A 24,742-nucleotide genomic window follows, 5' to 3' on the forward strand; every position below is an offset into this window, starting at 1 on the left:
CCATACAATCTCTGTCTGACTGCCTTAGGCCACGTCCACAATAATACATTTTCTTTGAAAACCCATCTTTTTCTCTACATTGTAGCCTTTTGTGCAAGCTTCTGAGCTTTTCGAAAATACAATCCCAAGTGGACACATTTTAAAACGCTGTCTTCGCATCGTAGTGTGAACGGAAAATGGAGATATCTAAAAACTATGACGTATTTGTTTTCATGTGACGCAGTTATGTGATCCATTCAACCCAAAATAATCAAGATGGCGGCCCATGTTGTAGCGGCGTTGTTGTGCCTGCTATCCACTTTGATAGCGTTGTTAAAGATACTTTGTACAACCTTCGCAATCCATTCCTTCAATGTTTTAGTGTGGATGAGCAACTTTTGGAAAACAAAAATGCTGTTTTCAACAGTATCTGGGATAATGTGGACGTAGCCTTAAGGACATTAAAAGTTTGATGACTGCCAACTTTCTTCAACTGAATGAATCTAAATAAGTCTTAGGCTATGTCCACATTAATCTGGATACATGTGAAAATGGCATTTTCGAAACACTCTCCATCCACACTGCTGTTTTTAAGTGGTTTTTGCAAGTTGCTTGTCCACACTAAACTGTACGAAAATGCTTAAATAACCTTACTGCGCATGCGAAAAAATTACGAAATGCAATTTCATCACCGGACAGCAATTCCGAGTAAACTTGCTGTCGCATTTGAAGGAATGCAATGTGAAGGCTTTACAAAGTAACATTTATCTTTAACAATGCTCTCAAAGTGAATAACAGGCACAAAAATGCAGCTACAACATGGGCCGCCATCTTGATTGGTTTGGGTTGAATGAATCATATGACTGCATCACATGAAAACAAATGCCTCATCGTTTTCAGATATCTCTGTCTTCCCCGTCCACACTACAATGCAAAGACAGGTTTTTAAATGTTCCACTTGGGAGAACGTTTTCAAAGAGCTCAATTTTTGCTGTCAAAAACGCTGTCTCAGTGTGGATGGAAGGGCAAAATGTAGAGAAAAAGATGCATTTTCAAACTAAAATATATTAGTGTGGATGTGGTCGTAGTATTTAGTCCTTCCCAGAATATACTCAATAACCTGGTCCCTTATCCTCTAATTTATTTAGAAAACATTTTTGATTCAGGACGTAAATGTGATAACAAAAAATTTATTCTGTGGTCAAAAGTGTCTTCTTCCAGCTCAGCGCCATTGCCAAACTGAAGCCAATTTTGTCATTCAAGGATTTGGAAACTATTGTACATGCTTTTATTTCGTCCAGACTTGATAACTATAATGCACCATATACAGTATAGGAATCCCTCAGTCTTCTTTGTCTCGCCTTCAGTTGGTACAAAATGCTGCTGCAAGGCTCCTGACTGAAACCAGAAAAAGAGAATATTTCTGCTGTGTTGTCCTCTCTTGCTTTCAATTCAATACAGAATCAAGTTTAAAGCCTTATTATTTGTTTATAAGGTATTGCCTGGTTTTATGCCTCATTATGTTGGCTTGTCAAAGCCAACATACTGATCTACTATTTAAGCTTATTATTAATGTTATTATTATTCTGAGCCAAAATTTAAAGTGTATCTCCTCATAGAGCTTTAAAGCTACAACCACCAAACTCGGGTCAGACCTTCATACTGTTCTGACTCGGGTTGCTCTCTCTTTACTAACTGATCGGACTTCCGGTATTCCCGTATCTGACTTCCGAACTGGACTGATTTTAAATTGACTCCCATTCAAGGTGTGAAAATTTTTCCTGGATTAACTCCTTTAGAGGATTCAATCTACTTACTATCACTCCACCACTCATTCTTTCTATCACTCCATCACTCTCTTTTTATACTTTTTCACTCCATCACTTTAACACCCTAGCAACTGCATACAACCTAGCAACCATTTAGTGCACTCTAGCAACCAAAACCCATTGACTGCCATTCAAAATGACTTAGATGGATATCTCCTGATCAGAATGTCCTACACACATGAGAGTTGGCTTGTTTGAATTGGGTGAGAAATCAGTCTTCAACTATCATCATGAAAACTACTTAGCCACGCCCTAGCAACCATTTAGAGCATCCTAGCAACCAAACCCCACTGACTTCCATTTAAAATCACTTAGATGGTATCTCAGGATCAGAATGTTGTAGAGACATCATTGTTGGCTTGTATGACTCAGAACAGCAAGCAGCCTTCTTGGTTTCACAAGAAAATGCCTAGCAACCACATGGGCTTACCCTAGCAACCAAGTAACAAATAAAATATCTCTGCACCAGAACATCGTAGGGACTTCTGGGTTGACTTATTTCACTCAGGATGGCAAGGAGCCTTGAATAGTATCACCCTGGTAACTGCTTAGAAACCATATGGGGTTACCCTAGCAACCAAGTAACGAATCACATATCTCTGCACCAGAACATCGTAGAGACTTCCGGGTTGACTTATTTCACTCAAGATGGCAAGGAGCCTTGATGAGTATCACCCTGGTAACTGCTTAGCAGCCAGATGGGGTTACCCTAGCAACCAAGTAACAAATCGCACATCTCTGCACCAGAACATCGTAGAGACATCCGGGTTGACTTATTTCACTCAGGATGGCAAGGAGCCTTGAATGGTATCACCCTGGTAACTGCTTAGCAACCAGGTGGGGTTACCCTAGCAACCAAGTAACAAATCACATATCTCTGCACCAGAACATCGTAGAGACTTCCGGGTTGACTTATTTCACTCAGGATGGCAAGGAGCCTTGAATAGTATCACCCTGGTAACTGCTTAGCAACCAGATGGGGTTACCCTAGCAACCAAGTAACAAATCACATATCTCTGCACCAGAACATTGTAGAGACTTCTGGTTTTGTCCATTTGACTCAGGGTAGCAAGGAGCCTTTTGAGTATCACCTTGTTAACTGCTTAGCAACAAGATGGGGTTACCCTAGCAACCATGTAACAAATCACATATCTCTGCACCAGAACATCATAGAGACTTCTGGTTTCATTCATTTGACTCAGGGTAGCAAGGAGCCTTTTCAGTACCACCTTGGTAACTGCCTAGCAACCAAATGGGGTTAGCCTAGCAACCAATTTGCCATTCAGAAAAACAAGCAAGGGGTAGGGTTGCACAGGACTTCTTGCAGCTTGCTGTCTATCTGTATGATGTTCCTTCTGTCTGTCTGACTGTAAGACCTTCAAACTTCCAACTCTTCCAACTATTTTAAACTTTCAGACAAGGCTTTGTCAAGCCAAAATAAAGTTTGACTTCAATATAATTAATAATAATTTTATTTATTTATCACACATTATACATTTGCACATATACAGTGAAATTCTTCTTTTTCACATATCCCAGCTAGGCTGGGGTCAGAGTGCAGGGTCAGCCATGATACGGCGCAAACTTTACCATCTAGTTACATTTCTTATCTCCTCTTTCTGCATCAGGCCTCCAGGCCTTTAAGGTCATCAAACAGAATGCTATTGTCTATCCCCAGGTCCGTTTAAAATGTGAAGGTGATCATGCCTTTTCGGTTGCATCCCCTTGCTTCTGGAACAGTTTGCCGCTCCACATTGGAACCTCTCTAACTATTGATGTTTTTAAATCACTTCTTAAATCCTAACTTTTCACTGTAGCTTATGGAACAATGTGAGTGTAGCAGTGCTTCTCTGTTTTGTGTAGATGTGTCCAAATGATGTTGTCCTTTGTGTATCTTGTTAAGTCTTGTTAATCTTATTGTACATCACTTTGGTCAACAGTTGTTTTTAAATGTGCTATATATACATAAATAAATGTGACTGACACCACTGTCAAACTGCAAAAAGAACAAGAAACACCATAAAATTTGTCCATATGACTTGTGTGATTTATACCAAGTAATTTTATGCCATACGATAGCTTTGTGTGTGGAACAGACCAAAATCTCACCAATTGCCAAAGCTCTGAATATTATTCGCATTTGGGTTCATATTAAAGAACAGTGCCAAATGCCACTGGTTCTTGCATGTCATACATCGTAATTCCAGTATGTGGCATGGAGAATTAAATTTGAGAGCTGCAGCAGAAAAAGGTGAAGGGAATTTTTCAGTGGATAACAACTTAAATTTAGGTGTGTTCCTCACTCAAAACTATTGCATGGCTTCTGAGGCCTCGTATGGAATACTTTAATGATACTTTTTTGTGTCTTGTTGAGAGCTTGACAGAAATATAAACTTAATGGTATGGAAAAGAGATGCATAAAGTTTCCACAAAAAAATGTTTTGTGTTCCACAAGGGAAAAAGCACACACAGTGGTGGAAAAGTACTCAATTTCCTTATTTAAGTAAAAGTACAGATACCATACAAATTTATTACTTAAGTAAAAGTAATCCATTAAAATACTACTTAAGTAAAAGTGTTTATTTTTATTTATATATTTTATTTTTATTTTATTTTATTCTTGGGAAAAAAGCCTATCTAGGGACCTGAGATGCAAATTAGCATGTGCTGTCTAATGCTAATCTCTACGTACAATGCATCTCTCTTTTTGTTTTTTCTTTGCTGAGATTATGATCTTGTACTGTCCCTATACAAATAATAATAATGAAAAAAAAAAGAGTCCCAGATCGATAAGGACTGGACATTTAATTCAGAAAATAAGCTATAGTTCATGGAATTGAACATGGACAGAAAAAACTAATTAAAACAAAAATATCAATAAAGGAATTATATATAAATTCAACATATTTACTCTGTCCCTGAGCAATTTTGAGTTGAAGCTAAACAATAGTTACAACACTGCAAGCTATTAACAATAGGGCCTAACTACACTGAAGTATTATCTTTATTATCAAAATACAATTATCAGTATTAAACAGCATTTGAACAGATACACCAGTGTAAATAAATGTAAACACATTTATGTAATAAATTAATTGAAAACAGTGGTGAACAGCATCATTTAAATATTCAACAACAAATAAGAAGAAGTGAAATAATGCGTAGGGTATTCTGCGTGAAACTTAAATTAATTGTCCTTTAATACGGTTCATGTACATGAATCCTCCAAACAAACTTCCCAATGCTTCATATGAGAGGGAGAGGATGGTTTAGGATAGCTTCATATACATTAATTGTCCAAACGAACTTATTCACTGAAATGATTCGGCCTTTCTAAAGAAAGAGCTGTTTAGGAGAGCACGTTAGATCAATCTTCTTGAATAGATAAATAGATTGTGAAAAGCATTAGGAAAATGTTCAAATTCTGGGAAATTTTGCGAATGGAATTGTATTTTTCCAGGCTGCTCTCTGCTCTCTTTTTCACAAATTATGAAACAAACTTTTTTTTTTTTTTTAATCCAGGTAACAAGTAACGAAAGGGTCTATATCAGAGTAAAAAGTATTTATTTTGCTAAAAAATTTAGCAAAGTAAAAGGTGCAACTAAAACTGAAAAAAGTACACATTTAGAAAAAAGCTACTTTAGTACAGTAACTAAGTATTTTTACTTTGTTACTTTACACCACTGCATATAAACAGTAAAAGGATACTCAAGATACTCAAGACACCATTTGGGGTTTCTCATATGTCACACTGGCAGACACCCTCCAGACACAAAGGAGCCTCCAATATCCTATTTATGTACTCAAGGAACATCAGCATATATTAAAAGTGCCTCTAAGCCATTACCTTATGATGGGATTCATTGTGTTATTTCAAACTCATTTAAAAAAAAAAATAGTGTTTAATAGCAGAATTTCAGGTGAAGAAATACACTACTGGTGAATCCTGAGGGGGAAAGTTAACCCTATACTTATCAACAACTTTAAATGAATAGTTTTATATTTTTCCATAGTTTTTTATTAAATTACATAATTTCCAATGTTCATGGGAGTGCAGTTCATTTCAACATTAAAGTACACAGTCTTGTACCTTTTTGTATTTTTTTGTCCAGTTTTCAAATACTTTTTTGCCTAAAAACAAAGTTTGGTTCATTGCTTAGAACTCTTTTATGAAGGATTTTATGAAACCCCACATTGAAATTTCTTAACAAAAATAATTAACTAAGCTCAACTCTTCGCTTGACCGCTGTGCTTTTACATTTCATACACTGTCAATCACGTACATCATCATTTCAATTATTGGCCATTTGTTGTGAAGTCCCGCACATTTAAGAGCTCGACCAATCATCATACATAGAAGCCGGGCTTCCAGGCGGGACAAAAATACATTGATTGAAAGTCCAATGCTCAATAGGCAATCAGATGCAGAACGCAAAAAGCACTCATGAAGCTCCCATTGACTCCCAGAGAAGCACACAGTCCGGGCGGGACTCAAAATGACATGTTTAGAGCCTCTCGTCCAATAAACATCGATTTTGGCACCATTGATTGAAGTGGCATAGGTATCTGCTATAGACTCACATTGAAACATGGCTTCAGTGGGGCTCTATGAGCTATGCGTCCATAGACTTCTATGGAAATATTCATGTTATTCAAAATGCACATTACATTACTTGAACGAACAGAAGCACGATAGTGATGAGTGATATTTTACAATTGTTGTTGCCACATATACAAATGTACATACAGTGATATGCAATTTATATAGATTATTTGTACATACATTAAACTCGTCATTACTGAATTTCTTAGGAAATTTTAGGGGAAGCTGTGCTTCCTGTGTAGTCTTAAAATAATTGCCACTGGATTTATAATATGCAGAAACCTTATCACCACACTAACGCATCACCTCTTCCAGTCCTTACACCTGCTGTATCTCTTGCCCTGGTCAGTTCCAGATCCCTGCTCAGCCTACATCAGTCTGAATGAGCCATGGCGAAACGCAGACTACCACGTCAACAACTCGGCAGGAGTCCCTCTCTGTGACCGTCACGTGGCGGGGGAATGGTATCGCTTCACAGGGATGGCTGGGGATGCTATGCCTACTTTCTGTATCGAAGAGAACCACTGCGGTACCCACGCTCCCATTTGGCTGAACGGCAGTCACCCTCAGCCTGGCGATGGCATTGTTACCCTGCCTGCATGTGCCAGCTTCAATAACAACTGCTGTCATTGGACAGCTAGTGTGGGCGTGAAGGCCTGTGTAAAGGGTTATTATGTCTACCGCCTCCCCCGACCCTCTGTCTGCTTCCACGTCTACTGTGGCCGTAAGTATTCATCTTGTCTCACTACAGAGTGAATTCACTAATCTGTTGCGGCACTTTTTTGCTCAGTATTTAAGCACAAAATCTGTGTCTAAAATTAGGCACTAAATGCACTGAGAAAGCGCTGCGCAGCATATAATCTATTGTTGTTCTTTTCAGTGCAAACACACCTCTTTTCTCTGTAATTTAGGTTAATTATAGACAAGGTTGCGAGGGTTACTTTTAAAATGTATTCAACTACAGATTACAGAATACATTCTGTAAAATGTAATTTGTAACATATTTCATTAGATTAATCAAGGTTAGAAACACAGTCTAAATACTTTGGATTACTTCTTAAGCACTAGTTTTGACAATTAATAATAAAAAAAAATTATAGCTGCAAGCGGCGATGACGGGTCCAAGCACTATGGGTCCATTTCCATCCGGTAGCTTTTGGAAAACAGTGCAAGGTGGACACATAGATTTGGCATTTGACATTATTCAAAAAAATTTTGAAGCAATTTCGGTAAATATAAGAGGACTATTTTCAAGTCTGTTGTAAGACCCACATTTCCTGCTGCCAGGTGGTGGTAATGACCATGACCCAAAATTGTCACATCCATGTGATTAACCTCCAAGACTAAACATACATCTCAATTTTGATCTAAATCACACATTGCAAACAGAAGATATAATACACTTCCTGTTTCTCATTTTTTGACTTTAATTTATAGCATTGCCATGGCAACACCATTCGATATATTAAAAATCAGTTTGTAATTTAGCATCTTCAATATCTTGGCATGATGTCGCCCACATTTGATACCTGTAACATGAATCCCCTGGGAGGAGTATTTCAAATTCCAGAGCTGGCATTTTTCAAACAATCCAAAATGGCAGACTTCCTGTTGGGTGGAGCTTATAACTGTCAGTGCGAAAGTTTGTCCGGCTTGATGAGATCTATATATGTACAAAGTTTGGTGACTGTAGCTCAAAGGGGATGTGCTACAGAGCCCCTCGAACATGCCCATCTTCTAGGTGGCGCTACAGAGCCCCCATTGCACACTTGAGCTTCCAAGAAGTGCTTGAGCCCTAGTAATAATAATAATAATCTTTAGAAGAACAATAGGGCCTCCACACTTTCAGTGCTTGGGCCCTAAATAATCCTTAGAAGAACAATAGGGTCTCCGCACTTTCAGTGTTTGGGCTCTAATAATCCTTAGGAGAACAATAGGGCATCTGCACTTTCAGTGCTTGGGCCCAATAATAATCCTTAGAAGAGCAATAGGGTCTCCGCACTTTCAATGCTTGGGCCCTAATAATAATAAAAATCCTTAGAAGAACAATAGGACATCTGCACTTTCAGTGCTTGGGCCATAATAATAATACTTAGAAGAACAATAGGACATCTGCACTTTCAATGCATAGGCCATAAAAATAATCCTTAGAAGAACAATAGGCTCTCCGCACTTTTAGTGCTTGGGCCCTAATAATCTTCAGAAGAACAAAAGGGTTGCCGCACTTTCAGTGCTTGTGCCCTAATAATAATCCTTAGGAAAACAATAGGGCCTTTGCACTTTCAGTGCTTGAGCCCTAATAATAATAATGATAATAATAATAATAATAATAATAATCCTTAGAAAAACAATGGGGCCTCTGCATTTTCAGTGCTTGGGCCCTAAAAATCTGCTAGTACAGTAAGACAAAAAAAATATTAAAAATACATTAGCTAAGAAAGCCTAAATATCTTATGCAGTGTTACTTCTCAAGCAGGCCTAAATGTATCTTATTTAAAGGATTTTCAAACATTTGCAAATGCAAATGAAAACGATGCAAAGAGTACATCTTTGCCCGAATATCAAAGCTCTTATTAGAGAGAGAGAGAGAGAGAGAAAATGATCCAAGGATTTTCTTAATAGAATTCATGATAAAATATAATTGTGTCTGTTAACAGGTGTGTGTAAGGCCTAGAAATAGTATTTTAACTTAAAGCATAAAGCTAAATGTTCACATGACTATTTACACAAGATTAACTTCAAATGCCCACAAAGTGTATACAACGACATCTTTTTCCGATTGTATGTGGATTCTGTTCATAGAATGAGGCATACAATATTATATATTATACAATACTTAAGGCTATATGAGTTAGCATTTCTCATATAAATGTCCCAAACCACAAAAAAACTAAAACAAAAAAACATTGACATTGACAAAAACATTGACAAACCATATCTATTTGTGGTTATGTATTTATTGGATTCATGTTTCATCTGTCAAAGCATTTCATTATTGTTTTCTGTTAATACCCAACCATGTTTATAGATTGTGCCTCATTCACAAAACTCAACACTATTTGCCCAGTGCAAATAACACCTCACTAATACCGGCCACATAAAGCGAGCAGTAAATGGAATTTTATTCAAAAGAGAGTTTGTGTAAATTTTATTTATTTAAAATGGCAGCAGTAATTCATCAAATGATGGTGAAGAATTTAATAACAAGGCATATATCCAGACACTCGTACTCTAGTGCATTTTGGGAATTTTAAAGAGCAGATTCAAGTGCCTGGATTACAGTGGTGGAGTGATGCATCCTTGATTCAATCAATGCAGTCTGCATGCTCAAATAAACAGTGCAATCAGCGGCTGCAACTCATTCTTAGTAAAGTTAAGAATGTGTTTTGTTGTCTTTTTGTAATCTATGTTTGTCTCCATAGATTTCTATGACATATGTGATGAGGTGGAGTGTAATGGGGCTGACTGCCCTGTTGAGCCTGAATGTCGCTGTCCAGCAGGGACGGTTCTGGGAGCTGATGCACAGACATGTCTGGGTGAGGAACAGCCTGGTCCAGGCCTGGGCAAAATAAATGCTTAGCTAGTAAAAGAGTTATATTGCAGAGAGTTACAATGAGAGATAGGGCTTTTGCAGTGATAAGAAAGCAATCACAAGACTGTTGGGAGCAAGAAACAATTCACAAATGTGCAAAAGCAGCCACTAAAATGCTTAATTTTAGAATGCTTAATAAGGTAAAAAAGAACCCTAGAGTGATGGCGAAAGACTTGAAGGAATCATTAGAACTGGATAACATCTCTGTTCATGAGTTTAGTATATGGAATACATTAAACAGGCATGGTGTCCATGGCAGGACACCACGAAAGAAGCCGCTGCTTTCCAACAAAAACAATGCTCCACAACACTACTGGGAAAATGTTTTATGGACTGATGAAACCAAGGTTAAATTGTTTGGGAAGAACAAACAGCAATGCATACAAATGGCATAAAAAGGGCACCGCATACCAACATGAAAACATCATCCCAGCGGTGAAGTAAAGTGGAGGGAGCATCATGATTTGGGGCTGCTTTGCTGCTTCGGGGCCTGGACCGCTTGCCATCATCGAGGGAAAAATTAATTCCAAGTTTAAGATATCCTACAGGATAATGTCCGGATGGCTGTGCACCAGCTGAATCACAGCAGAAGTTGAGTGATGCAGCAGGACAATGACCCTAAATATTGAAGTAAATCCACTACAGAATTGCTTCAAATAAAGAAAATCCTCCTTTTGGAGTGGCCCAGTCCAAGCCCAGAACTTAACCCAATAGAGATGCTGTGGATTGACATCAAAAGAGCCATTCACACCAGACATCCTAAGAATATGACTGAGCTGAAGCAGTTCTGTAAGGAAGAATGGTCCAAAATTCCTTCTGAACGTTGTGCAGGTCTAATCTGCAGCTACAGGAAACACTTGGTTGAGGTTATTGCTGCCAAAGGAGGATCAGCCAGTTATTAAATCCAAGGGTTCACTTACTTTTTTCACAGCACTGTGAATGTTTAATGGGATGTGTTCAATAAAGACATGACATATTATAATTGTTTGTGTGTTGTTAGCTTAAGCACATTGCTGTTTGTCTATACTTGTGAATTTGATGAAGATGAGATCACATTTTATGACAAATTAATGCAGAAAACCAGGCATTTTCCAAAGGGTTCTCATAATTTTTTTGCCATTGTATATGGTGCATTGATCCCGCCATGGAATAAAAAAATAAAAAAGGTAATTCTGACTTTATATCTCACAATTCTTAATTTATTTCTTGCAATTGCTACTTCATACCTCACAATAATGAGATATAAAGTTGCAACTGCATGAAATAATGTTGCAATTTTGAGTTATTGTCACAATTGTGTGACATAAAGTAGCAACGATGAGTTTTAATCTTGCAACTGCTACTTTATTTCTCACAACTGTGAGTTTGATTCTCATAATTTCAAGATATAAACTCACAATTGCAACTTTATTTCTTGCAATTGCTAGTTTATATCAGGCAATAGCAAATTTATATAAAAGTTATAAAGTCGCAATTGTGAGAAATAAAGTCAAATTTGAGATATAAATTCAGAATGACCGCTTGTACTCTTTTTTTCCATAGTTATATAACCATGCATTAATAAAAAAAAAATTTAAAAAAAATAAAACTGCTGTTGTGGGGTTTCAAATACGGCTGCTGTGGGAGTGACAGTAAATTTGTCATCTCTCTCTTTTCTGGCTGCCATAATCCATCTCTCTCTCTCTCTCTCTCTCTCTCTCTCTCTCTCTCTCTCTCTCTTTTCTTCCTTTGGACATCATAGAAACAAAATAGTGGATTTTTTCCTTTATGTGAATGCAAAAATAATATTTGCTGTGGTTTCCCATTTACCTCTACAGAAGTTTACTCTGCTATAGTTTCCTTCTGTGTTCTAAATCCATTAATTCATTCAATACCAAAAAAATATTATGCAATTTTGTTTTTAATTTAATTACAAAATGTAAAATTTTTCCCAATGTTTTTGTGTGCCATTTATTTTAAAAATTAGAGTATTGTTAGCAGAGTTGCTGCCTTTAGTGCTTTCCAAATCAATCACTTATGAGGTTTCATTTAGTTTAGAATCCTGCCTTAGAAGTTAGCTGCCTGTGTAGCTAGTAGACAAAAGCAAGCCAGCTCACTATGTTTGGAACAGAGCCACAATTTCTATCAACCTCTTTCTATCAAACATTCACTTATCAGCTTCTGTCTTTAACTGCTCTCTGATGCGTGTTGTGTGTTAGATGTGAATGAATGTGAGAAAGGGAATGGCGGCTGTGCTGAAGTGTGCATCAACACTAAGGGTTCTCGTCGTTGTGAGTGTGGACCTAGTAAAGTGCTGGACGTGGATGGGAAGAGTTGTAAAGGTAAGAACGTAACACATCACTGGGTCCTGAACATAGGTAGACTTTTGCTGTATTCTTACACTGTGGGTTTCTGTGGTTCTGTGTAGAGATTGCAGGATGTCACAATATGAATGGAGGCTGCAGCCACGAATGCTCCTCAGAGGAGGAATCATATTACTGTCACTGTCCCCGGGGTCTGATGCTAGGAGATGACAAACGCACCTGTCAGGGTAGGCTAAACCTCTCACTCTCACATTTTGCACTCTTTTTCTCTGGATGTGTAGATGTCACTTGGACATTGCTTTGTGTACAGTCCCTGTACAGTGTGATCCCAGTTCCATAGACGTATCAGTTCCCAAAGACCTGGTGGGAGGGCTTGAACTCTTCCTGTCTAACTCATCCTGCCGTGGCATTTCCAATGGCACCCATATTAACCTGCACTTCAGTTTGAAGACCTGCGGCACTGTGGTGCAGGTAAAACTTATTGTGGAATCTAATGGAGCTTATTCATCATGGATCATGATCTGCATTTTAGACCTACATTCGAGCTCTCTTCAGCCTTAAGGCCCAGGTATACTTAATTTTTCTGTGTTCTGTATCGGATTGCGCCCAGCTGACCACGTTGCCTTTCTGAGTATACTTTTCTGACCGCGAACGAATAGGAATGCATTTGATGCATGCGCACTACAACTGCTTTGTGACACTCTTTTAGTACAGTCAATAGCCAGTGCAAGCACAGACGACACGCACAGACGAGGACCACGTGCCCGAGACAGTGTAGTTTGTGGTCAAGCCACGCGGCTGTGCTGATGACAAAATTTGCGTCATGCATACTGTGCACGGAGTGATCAGCAACGCAGACACATGAAGTATACTTTGGCCTTTCAGGTGCCAATAAACAGTACATCTAGCATAATCGAAGAAAGAACAAAACATCATTTTGAGCAAAATCTGGCCAAAAAGAAGTTGTTTTCAAGTTAGTTGTGGTGGTTTAAAACAGCTTGTCAGTGCGCACTCTAAGCACAAATTTGTACCGCCTGTTAAACACATTCTTACAGCCATTGGTCCACGTCAAGGCTGGGTGTGACCCCGGTGCTGATTGTTGATTTTTGAGGGTTGATTTCTGCAATCAGTCGAGGTCACCCTTACAAAAAATCAAAGCTATCTGCAAACTTGCTGCAAATTTGCCACTTGTTATTTTCACATGCAAATGAGCATTTGATTCGCCGCAAATGTTTGCCAGAAATTTGCAGCGCTTCGCCGGTAGCAGTGAACCTCTGGCAAACCTTTGGCAACAATGGACAATTTGCCGCAAGTTTGCCGCAAAGCTCATACGCATGTGAAAATTATCAGTGGCTAATTTGTGGCAAGACTGTGGCAAATTTGCCATGAACTCTCGATTTTCGTAAGGGCAGTCAACACGAACACAAGGTTGCAGAGCTGGTGCAAAGATAACTACATCTGTATGATTGTTTGCGTAGACATTTTCCAAGACCATGTCATGTGATTTGTTTTAGATTAAGTCTATAAAATACATTAACAGATTGTTACAGTGCATATTTTGGCCACATATAGCATGCTAGCATTAGCATTAGTGCCATAAATGCAGAATGTAAACATAACAAATATCACATTATCTAATGCAAATATATTAGCCTACTTTATATCATCACTGAGTGGTTAAAAGAGCTTATTTTAGACCCTGTTTCCACCTGGTGATCCGATCACATGTGGTGAGCCCTAAAAACAGGTCTAAACGGGGTCTAAAACATTTTGTGATCGGATCATAAAAACCACAGACGAATGTGGCCAAAAACGCTAATCCATCCTGTATGCGTAAAGCACCACCCCTCACCTGTCAATCAACCGCTGCACTTAAACAAGAGTTTAAACTTTGCAGGTTACGAGCGGCTTTTTACGGCTTTAAAAGAAAATAACCGTCCGATCGAAAATTTTTAAAAAGGGGATATACTGTATACACAGTCACGAGAGCTTCATTATTTGGTAGCTATTGTGCACTAATGACTAAATTCTATTCATAGAATGAGGCATGTAGTCATTGATAACACATTTTTGTCAAATTGGTTAATGTTTTACACATAGTCTGTTGACAGGACAGCGTGCATCTCGTATCTAGACGCTGGCCCCAGCAGCATGGGTGGTGTCAAAATGTTCCCTTGCAAAAATCGAGAGTTCATGGTTAATTTTCCACAAACCTGCCGCAAATGTTTTTTATTCAGCACTGAATATTTTCACATGCAAATGAGCTTTGCGGCAAACTTGTGGCAAATCACAAGCTCATTTGCATGTGAAAATAACGAGTGGCAAATTTGCGTTCTTTTTTTTTTTTAAAGGGTTTGCAAACTGTATACTGTTGCTCTACTTTTTTGAGCTTTTGAGTGAATCAGATCCTTTAAAGTCAACATGAAATTGAAACTGACCCTGATTACTTTCTTAATTCACATTCCTGGTTTTATTGTGCACGATTCATCAGTGCACATTATTCGAAAGATAAAACTTGAGCATTGTTTTAGGGTGCTCTTGTGGGTTACAGTCTTTCTAAAATCTTGCCGAAAGTTAATATATTAATTTAATACTGGTTTACGTAATAAAAATAATGTTAGATTTGCAGCCTGATCTCATGAAATGTGACTGTGGCAACCTTTTTGCAAAATGATATTAACCCCTCTTATTATGTTAAAAAGATGGGTACATCCTTCAAACCAAATCAAATCACTTTTATTGTCACACAACCATATGCACAAGTGCAACAGTGGGAGAAAGTCTTGGGTGCAGTGATGAGACATATACCAATTTACAATAAACATCAGATTTACACAACACAATTTACATATCTAATATACACATTTTTACACAACAAAATAATAATATACAATGTACAGTATACAATACACACAATATACAATACACACAATATAGAATACACATACAATAAAAATAGTATATATAGTATATATAAAATATATAGTAGGTTGTAATGCACTGTATTGACATTCAGGCTGTCGGTTGATAGTCAGTTGCCAGTGTGTTGTTAAGAGAGAATATAATTTATGACAGTCTGGTGTGAGATAATAAGATGAATAAAGTGCAGTGAGCCTGCCTGATGGTAGCAGTGAGAGCAGCCCATGGCTCGGGTGGCTGGAGTCTCTGATGATCCTCCGAGCTTTTTTCACACACCGCCTGGTATATATGTCCTGGAGGGAGGGACGTTCACCTCCGATGATGTGTCTGACAGTTCGCACCACCCTTTGCAGTGCTTTGCGGTTGTGGGCGGTGCTATTGCTGTAACAGGCAATAACTGGCTTGTTTATGCTCCTCCTAGTTCCCGGAATTAAAAGCGGAGGTCTGCGCATTAAGTGCTGCACGAACATCGCTATTAATCCATGGTTTCTGGTTGGGGTAGATCCGTATTGTTTTGGTCGGAACAACGTCCTCTACGCACTTTCTGATGAAACACGTTACGCTATCAGCGTAAACCTCGACGTCGTCATCAGAAGCAGACCGGAACATCTCCCAGTCCATGTGATCAAAACAGTCTTGTAGCGTAGAATCTGATTGGTCCGACCAGCACTGGATCATTCTGAGGGTGGGTGCTTCCTGTTTCAGTTTCTGCCTGTAAGCAGGCAGAAGGAGAATGGAAGAGTGGTCTGATTTGCCAAATGGTTGGCGGGGGAGGGATTTGTAGCCATCCCGGAAGGGAGAGTGGGTTTTGATGGCTGAGTCTGGAATCTCCGCAAACATCCAAGTTTCCGTAAGGCAGATAATGCAGCAGTCCCTCGTCTCTCGTTGGAAAGAGATCCGCACTCTCAGCTTGCAGAGCTTGTTGTCCAGAGACTGAACATTTACCAGTAGAATACTGGGTAGCAGTGGTCAATTTGCGTGACGTCTTACTCTGATGAGAACGCCGGCTCTATTTCCCCTTTTCTTTCTGCGTTTCCGCCGCCAGGCAGCCCAGAAAAATGGCTCCGCTGGCGTGTTTGTAAACAGCGGGTCGGCATTGAGGAATTGGAAGTCCGGTTTTCGGTGTGCAATTGCAGAACCAATGTCCAAAAGTGTTTGTCTATCGTATACAATAAGGCAGACAACATCCAAGAAAAAAAACATAAGAAATGTAAACAAAACAAACAAAAAACTGCTCGGTGCCATCTTGAGTTTATTGTAGGGGTCAAATTGACCCTAATTGGTTTCAATGCAGTTCACTAAAAATCACACTATGGAAAACAGCAAAGAATCAGTTAAAAACAGAAAACCTTTTTTGTGGCCTGTCAGAGACAGAAAAAAATTAGAAATGTATTTATGTTAATATATTACTTTGTTAATAACTATGTTTTGTTGAAGACAGACAAATTGACCCACACAGTTTAAATACAATCAAAAACAGCAATGAACAAGTTTAAAACAGTAAACATTTAATTTTATGACTTGTCACAGATTAAAAAAAATAAAATAAATATGAGAATGTATGATACATCTGTATTTATAGAGGGAAAAAAATACATAACTGCTCAACTCAAAATACAGGCTCATTTATTTACCAACGTTTCCGAATAAAGGTTTGTATAAAACATTTTTAAAAAATGCTTGTATTTGTATACAACATCATTGTTTACAAATTACATGTATACAGACATCAGTGTGTTTACAATTTGCATGCATGTTCATGATTTCAAGGATAATAAAATAGGTTAACCAGTATTTCAGACTGCCCAAAAATGAAAATCAGAGATAATTTTTACCATTTGTGTCTGACAAAGTCTGTTTCTGTCAAGAAGTGTGTAAAAGCTCCTTTTTACCCTCACAGGGTAGTGAGAAACCAACATAACAACAAATATCAAATAATTTAAATTTTTATTTTGGGTCTGTGAAGCTGCCTTTGAACATGAAAGTATGCAGGTCAAATTGACCCGCAAACATCATAATAGAAATGATGTACACAAATTTCACAACACATCAGTGTGTCCACACTTTGCATGCATGTGCATGACCCTAAATGAGGATAAGTCATACAATTTCAAGTAAAACAACATACGTTAACCAGTATTTCAGACAATTCACAAATTTAAATGGGCCAAATTGACCTGCAACATAATACAAAATGGTTACATAATGGCAACATAATGGTTCATTACTACCTCCCTACTCCCAACCTTAAACCTAAACCTAACCAATAGTGTCGTAAAAAGCAAATCCAGTATGACATAAAGAAACGCAATTGCTGAAGCAACCATTTCATTTTGTGGTTCTTCTATGACCCTTTCACCTCACGTGTCGACTATCATGCTCTTCGGAACTCGTCCCCTGGTCCTTTGCATCACAAGTGCAACACTCTATCAGCTGAGCTACCGGGAAATTTGATCACACTTGAACAGGCTTGGAAATGTAGTAGGTTACATAATATATAAGTTAAAACATATCATCTTGTGCTATAGTAAAAGTGTTTAGATGTCATAAGATAGCATTGTGTGAGGAACAGGGAAAATAGTAAGTGTTTATGAACTGATCATCTTTAGGGTTTGTGGGGTTCAAGTAAAACATATTTTGCAAAAATTTAAAAAAGAGGCATTACCATTGGGATACATCAAGGGTGAACTTGACCAGTCTCCACATCCTGGTCAAAAAGCCTCTTTAAATGTGGGTGCCTGCAGTGTTTTAAGGCAAGTCGTCCTCCACAATCGACTGCAAACTCACATTTGGGTCTGGCTTCATTCTGGGAACTCTCATTTTTTACAATCCAATCAATTCCCGATGGACAAAATTAAATCCTGCCCTAAACATTTCTCGTTAAATAACCTGAAAAAATACGCTACATTACATAAGTAAAATGAGAAGCTGTGGCAGAGTGAGCAAGATACAGACACAGTGGGTGTGGTGTCAAGCCTCGGAGAGTCATTTATTGGAAATAATAATAAACATAAAATGTTCAAAATGGGGAAAATAAAGTGTCTATGGGAGAAAAATGTCCAAAATAAAGGGGAATCTGGCATCCTCAAAGTGAAACGGGGCTCAGTGAAGGTCGAGGGAAGTGTCCAAGGGTGATCCAGGGCATGAGCGAGGCCTGTTGTTGGCGGCCTGTCTTCCCAGTACTATGGCAGGTGTGAGGGGAAGGCAGCCCGGCCTCATAGCCCATCAGCTGCATCAGCTGCAACATGTGATGTCCTCCCCGCCGAAACATCTAACTCGCGCCGGGGGTCCAGAGAGTGGGTCCGGCAATGCATCTAACTCGGCCAGACCCTCTCCAATCTGATCCTGGGCCTGCGAGGATGCCAGTGTGTGCACGCATGGAGAATAGAAGCCGGCTCCCCAAGAAGAGGCGTGCTCTGTGTTTTTGTGGCAGCGATAATGAGGCTCCATCGTCAGTTCAGGTGTGCCTCATCAGCCGCTGCCCAAATGAGGCTTACTAATTATGTGCCTCTTCTCCTACCCAACTCCTGTTGTGGGCCTGGCTGAAGGGCGGCCCGAAGAGGCGTGGCAAAGATGGCGAGAGGGAGGGGCGGGTCGTTCCATGACATAAGCGAATGTCATTTCATGTAGACTTAAATGTGCCTGAAAAGTATTCCTAAACAATGTTTAATTTTTATGATAAAATACCTACTCCCTTTTTAAAGAAAATTATTATATACCTATCTTGATAGTTCTCTTGGAATCTAATGACAAATCCTCTTCCTCTCTCTCTGCTCCAGGTCACAGATGACAAAATCGTTGGCACTAACTTGGTGACAGGGTTGCCACGGTCGAGTCCTGGCAGCAGTGGGGACTTGATTGTGCGTACTAGTAAACTACTGCTACCAATTACTTGTGAGTTTCCACGGAAGTATGAGGTGTCTGATGGCTACCTGCCCAGTCTGCGCAACACAGCACTCGAGCTAGCAGGCCACAGCGAAGGAATATTTCCCTTCACTCTGGAGCTCTTCAAGAGTGCCGAGTTTTCCAAGCCATACAGCCAACCTCCTCAACTTCGGCTTCGTGACTCGCTATACTTCGGCGTAGAACCTCGAGAAAGGGTGGATGGCCTTGCTGCTTTTGTAGAAAGCTGTTTTGCCACACCCGGCCCCAAAGCTGACCAGGCCTTGAAATATTACCTCATAAAAGATGGGTAAGTATAAAGTACACAGCGATAATACGCTCCATTAAAAGTGCTATAAGTGATTTCAGCAATCTTGCTAACTTCTGCTAGACTTAGCCACTGAATAAGCCCCTATCCCTTCAACCACGCACCCACTCTCCAAAGGCATGCCATCAAACCAGAACACCAATTGGACAGAGAGACAGAAAACATTTTTGACTGACTACATTTTCTGATTGGCTAATAAAAAAGTGCGGGCCACTCCCCCAAATCTTTTCAGATGATTACAGTGTGTACGGCTGTCACTGAAACAGGTATGATTTCTCAAGACACCTATTTCAGTGATGTCTGTCAGGTAATAGGAACAATTTATGCATGATATTTAAAAAAAAACTGTGCACTAATGACCAAATGTTTCCCAGCTGTATTTCAGATGAAACGGTGCGTCAGCTTTCTGCTAAAGACCAGCTTTCCAAACACTACCAGGTCCCTGTCTTCAAGTTCATAGGCAAGGACAACAGAGTGAGTAAGAGGTGCATTAGGAGACATAGCGTGTGTGGAGGCTTCACGCAAAATAACTTTCTTGACATTGGCATTGAGGTTGGGGTACGGGTAGTTTTAGGCACTGCTGAGTAGTAACAGATTACATGTAATCTGTATTACGCAATTAAATTACAAAAATCAAGTACTTGTAATTATACCATATTGCATTTTACTTGTAATCAGATTACAGTTACTTTTGTATGGATTACGTGATTAGATATAAATCAGGCAATGGCAGTAAATTGTTCATGCCCAAATATACTTAATTTTGGATTCACAATCTAATCCACATATAAATGCTGAATAGACTGCATAAGCACGGTAAAGTTAGTTATATAAAATATAATTGGTCTGGGCCTTGTTTCCCAAATGCATCATAACTTAAGTAGTACTTGAAAATTGTCGTAGAGTGCTCTGGAGTAATCGTAAAGCGCTTAAGAGCATCGTAAGGACACAGGCTGCTTCTCATTTCTGAGATTGTGCATCCTCGTTTCCTTTCCTTACTTCCTAACTCCTCCCTGTTAGGAAACGAGGAAAAAATGCAAGGAAAGAAAACGAGGACAGAGGAATTGAAGCAAGACAGATTTTAAAATGGAATGTCCTGCTCACTCACGCATCACTTCAGTTGCCTCCGCATTTGAGACCATCAATCCGCGCATCTTATCACGTGGCTTGTTGAGCGCGTTACCTCGGAGACCTAGCGCTCGTGGAGCAACTAATTTGCCCGGCTGATGGGGTGGGTAGAGTCACGTTGGGTTAACATTAACAGTGCATCTTTAATTATATTAGGGCTGTTGATTTAACACGTTAATTTAGTGCGATTAATTATATAAAAAAATGGGGGCCTGGGTAGCTCAGCAAGTAAAGACGCTGACTACCACACCTGGAGTCGCAAGTTTGAATCCAGGGCGTGCTGAGTGACTCCAGTCAGGCTTCCTAAGCAACCAATTGGCCCGGCTGATAGGTTCTCGCTCTCGGTGGGGCGTGTGGTGAGTTGTGCGTGGATGCCGTGGAGAATAGCGTGAAGCCTCACCGCACGCTAGGTCTCCGCGGCATCCACCCACCGGGAGCGAAAACCACATTATGGCGACCACGAAGATGTTAACCCAACGTGACTCTACCCGTCCTATCAGCCGGGCCAATTGGTTGCTTAGGAAGTCTGACTGGAGTCACTCAGCACGCCCTGGATTCAAACTTGCAACTCCAGGTGTGGTAGTCAGCGTTTTTACTTGCTGAGCTACCCAGGCCCCCATTTTTTTATATAATTAATCGCACTAAATTAACGTGTTAAATCAACAGCCCTAATATAATTCAAGATGCACTGTTAATGTATGTGAGAATTATGGTTTATTTAAACTGCAAAGGTGAAACATGAATTAAAACTGTTGTGCCAGATGTGAAGACGGATGAGACGTAATATATGCATTAGGTGCTTCGGCCAAAAAGTCTTTAGCATAGAAAGCTCCTTCCTCGCCCAAGCGTCTTTGGTAAGCTTCCTCCATTCTCGATCCTCACCTCCTGGCAGTGCATTTAGAGGATTGAAGTCCTAATGATGGCGGACTTTGATCAGTTTCTGGGTCACGGCTCGAGGAGGGAGGAGCAAGGAAATGAGGAAGCACAATTTAAGAAATGAGAAACACCCACAGACTTATGCAGACACCTGCAGGACAACCGTGAAATTACAGTTTATACAATTTCATACAGTTAATGTTGAGATTCTTAAACTTTATGCAGTTATACGATGTGACCATGATACTTTAAGTTTATATTTTGTTTATTTATATTTAAATAGAATATAATGATATAGGTCTACTTATCATATCAATTAGCCTATATAGGTCTTTTTTTATTATCTAATGTAGAATAATATATAACTATATAATTTAAAATAAAGGCATGAAATAAAATAATTAAATAAAAATTAATGTGTGATAAAATGATTAGGCACAAATCAATAAATTACTTACATGGATTTGTGTGCATGACCACGTTCAAAGTGGCCGCATGATGGTATTACAAATTAAATTCAGAGGGAATGAATATATTATATTTAAGGGGAAAATTGTCTATCTTGGCTCGTCTTCCCTCCTTCCTCCTGCGACTCTGAAGAAGCACTTAAAGTGCACTGTTGCGGGTTTGTGGTAAGTGCAATTTTGGAAAACGCACATGAAAAAGAAGAACGTTCATAACTGCACACATAGAGAACGCTCTTCAGAACTAAGATCCAATGGAATAAAGGAAACGCAGCTCTGATCTGTTACCTCATATCAGATTTGATTACTTAAAAATGGTAATCTAAGATATTGAGATATTATTTATCTTATTACAATATCAGTTATGTAATTTGTAATCGGTAATCGGATTAAAATTCCAAAGTAATCTGCCCAGCACTGGGTTTAGGTTTAGGGTGAGGGGTAGGGTCAACAGTGTAATTACTGTAATATGAAATACTGTTATTATACAAATTTGTGCCACATCCAACAAACTCGGCACAGACGTTGAGTCTGTTCTGACTGGAATCCTATGACTTTTGGAACTGATCAGACTTATGATATCCCTGTATTAGACCTTTAAATTGGACAAAAAGTCCATAGATTTACAATGACGGATCTATCCAGAATTCAATGAAAATAATTCAAGTTTCTTAAACTATTTTAAACTTTGGACCAGGCTTTCAAGTTGGTCTTAATAAAGTTTATTTTTCTAGTTGCAGATGTAATTATATGCAGGTACAGTACTTTAAATGTATGCACACAATAAGTTCTGGGTAGATTAGATGGTAAGCGAACAATCAGTTCTTGTAGTCATCGTAATAAATGACACATGTCCATGCCTCAGTGGGTCAGCACTGTTTTGGCAGCACATGGAAGACCAACAACATAATGTTTTGCCATAATGTTTTGACTCATCAGTGTACATGATGAACTTAGACATCTAGTAAGAAATTTCAAAGTGTAGTATCATTCACCATTAGCGTTCACTGTTTTTCAGTTGAAGGAAATGAAATTTCAAACGCATGTGATGTGTTGCCGCTAGCTTTAGCAGGGTATCCAAGCTGAGTCCAACAATGTGTCTCAAATGATGTAGTCTCTCAATATGGAGTAATAGTAAAGCATTTATCTTAAATTTATAAGGTGCTGTCATCTCCAAAGAAGTTTTGGTAGAGACTAAATTTTTTGTGTGTGTAAAACAATGTGTGTGCTTGTGTGTCAGGAGGTTTTCCTGCATTGCCGTGTGCTGGTGTGTGGACAGGCCCAAGGGGAGTCTCGCTGTACACAGGGCTGTCGAAAGCGTTTGAGAAGAGATCTTTGGACCAACCAGCACCATGAGCAAGACGAACTGTCTAGTGGACCCATTCATATACTACCAGACCCATGAGACAAACACAGATTCACACCATCCACATCCTGCTAGCACTAACCCCACATACTAACACAAAAAAAGCAATTCACACTTGTCTCACGTCAGCACTTATAAGGTTTAACCCTTGTGTGACCTTTGGGACATTTTTGTTTTTTTGATCATTTTGGCTTTGTTAATGCCAACGGCATAAATTTTGCCAAAGGTGTGTATTTTTGAGGGAATTTTGATATTTCAACCTCAGTTCCAATAATATATCTATAATACACTGTGTGCACAAAATAGTTACACTCAGGACCTTAAGGACAAAAATGTCCCCATTGAAACCCATTAAAACCGCAATATTTGATCCCAGTGCCATTAAAGTATAAAATCATGAATTCTATGATATTATGCTTTCATTCTGGAGCCCTGGCTTCAAAATTTTAATTTTTGATATTTTCCACCAGATGGCGCAATTTTTCTCATGTTTAGCCTATGGAGCAAATACATGCTTTTTTCCTGTTTTCTGTTTGCTTTATTATAGAGCACTGCAGGCCAATTGAATAAATGATGCAGCTAAAATTGTGTGGGTGTGTTGGTATGGATGTCAGAATGTGTTTTGTATGTGTGTATTGAGAAATGTGTGTGTGTGTTTGTGTGTGTGTGTGTGTGTGTGTGTAAAAATCAACAGTGGTATTATGTAAACAAACTGGAATTTAAAGGGATAAAATCCTGAAAAGGAATGAATATTTGGTAATTATGATCAGGACTGATGTTGGTTAAAACAATTTACTAATTGAAAGTGGAAAATAATATTAACAAATAATATTATTATGGCAATTTGTTGACGCTGACATTTTTGTCCTTTAAGGACCTCCGAGTAACTTTTTTAAAGTGACGCACAAGGGATAAGTCTTGTGGCTATACTTTTGAGACATTTGACGAAGGAAAATTATTGTGTGGTAATCAATCAGTCTGTCATTCTGTTTTTGTTTCTCTTAGTTGGTCCCTTCCACTACTTATGACACTTCATTTACAAATCATTAGACAGTATAAACCTGATCTGTCTTCCCTTGTCTAGGCTGATGTATTGTGTGTTCAGCACAGCATCTGTTTGCCTGACATCTGCACAAAACCATATTTTAGCCGAAGTAATTCACAGCATAAGCTTTTACAATTAAACTTGAAGATTTTAATAAAGCTTACTACAAGAAACTATTACAGTCTGTGCATTGCTTTATCTTGAGTGACTAATATGCATATATGTTCAGCATTGTTGTGATGAAGAAAATTAAATGATTTAAACAGCCAATAATAGACACATTTTTTGTCACAGTCTGAAGTTTTATTGTTTCTCACAGTGCAATAAACATGTTCCTGTGTATTACCAAGGTTCGATCAAGTAAAATACTGATTTAAAGTTTAATTATCTTTAAAGCAAAAACCAAAAAGACTATTTGGCTTAGATGA

General features: G+C 38.8%; 1 protein-coding gene across 1 annotated transcript in view; it reads left to right on the top strand.

Moving 5' to 3' along the window:
* oit3 (oncoprotein induced transcript 3) overlaps window positions 1-23,824 on the top strand; it is a 29,237-nt gene extending 5,413 nt beyond the window's left edge. The window contains exons 2-9 of the mRNA XM_051648965.1: window positions 6,761-7,135; window positions 9,834-9,947; window positions 12,202-12,324; window positions 12,411-12,533; window positions 12,617-12,777; window positions 19,005-19,417; window positions 19,810-19,909; window positions 23,144-23,824. Of these exons, the coding sequence (XP_051504925.1) occupies window positions 6,761-7,135; window positions 9,834-9,947; window positions 12,202-12,324; window positions 12,411-12,533; window positions 12,617-12,777; window positions 19,005-19,417; window positions 19,810-19,909; window positions 23,144-23,308 (1,574 nt within the window). The 3' untranslated portion in view covers window positions 23,309-23,824. The remainder of the gene's footprint in view (window positions 1-6,760; window positions 7,136-9,833; window positions 9,948-12,201; window positions 12,325-12,410; window positions 12,534-12,616; window positions 12,778-19,004; window positions 19,418-19,809; window positions 19,910-23,143) is intronic.
* The last annotated feature ends 918 nt before the right edge of the window (window positions 23,825-24,742 follow it).

This window comes from Myxocyprinus asiaticus, chromosome 21 (assembly GCF_019703515.2).
Source record: "Myxocyprinus asiaticus isolate MX2 ecotype Aquarium Trade chromosome 21, UBuf_Myxa_2, whole genome shotgun sequence".
Classification (NCBI taxonomy): domain Eukaryota; kingdom Metazoa; phylum Chordata; class Actinopteri; order Cypriniformes; family Catostomidae; genus Myxocyprinus; species Myxocyprinus asiaticus.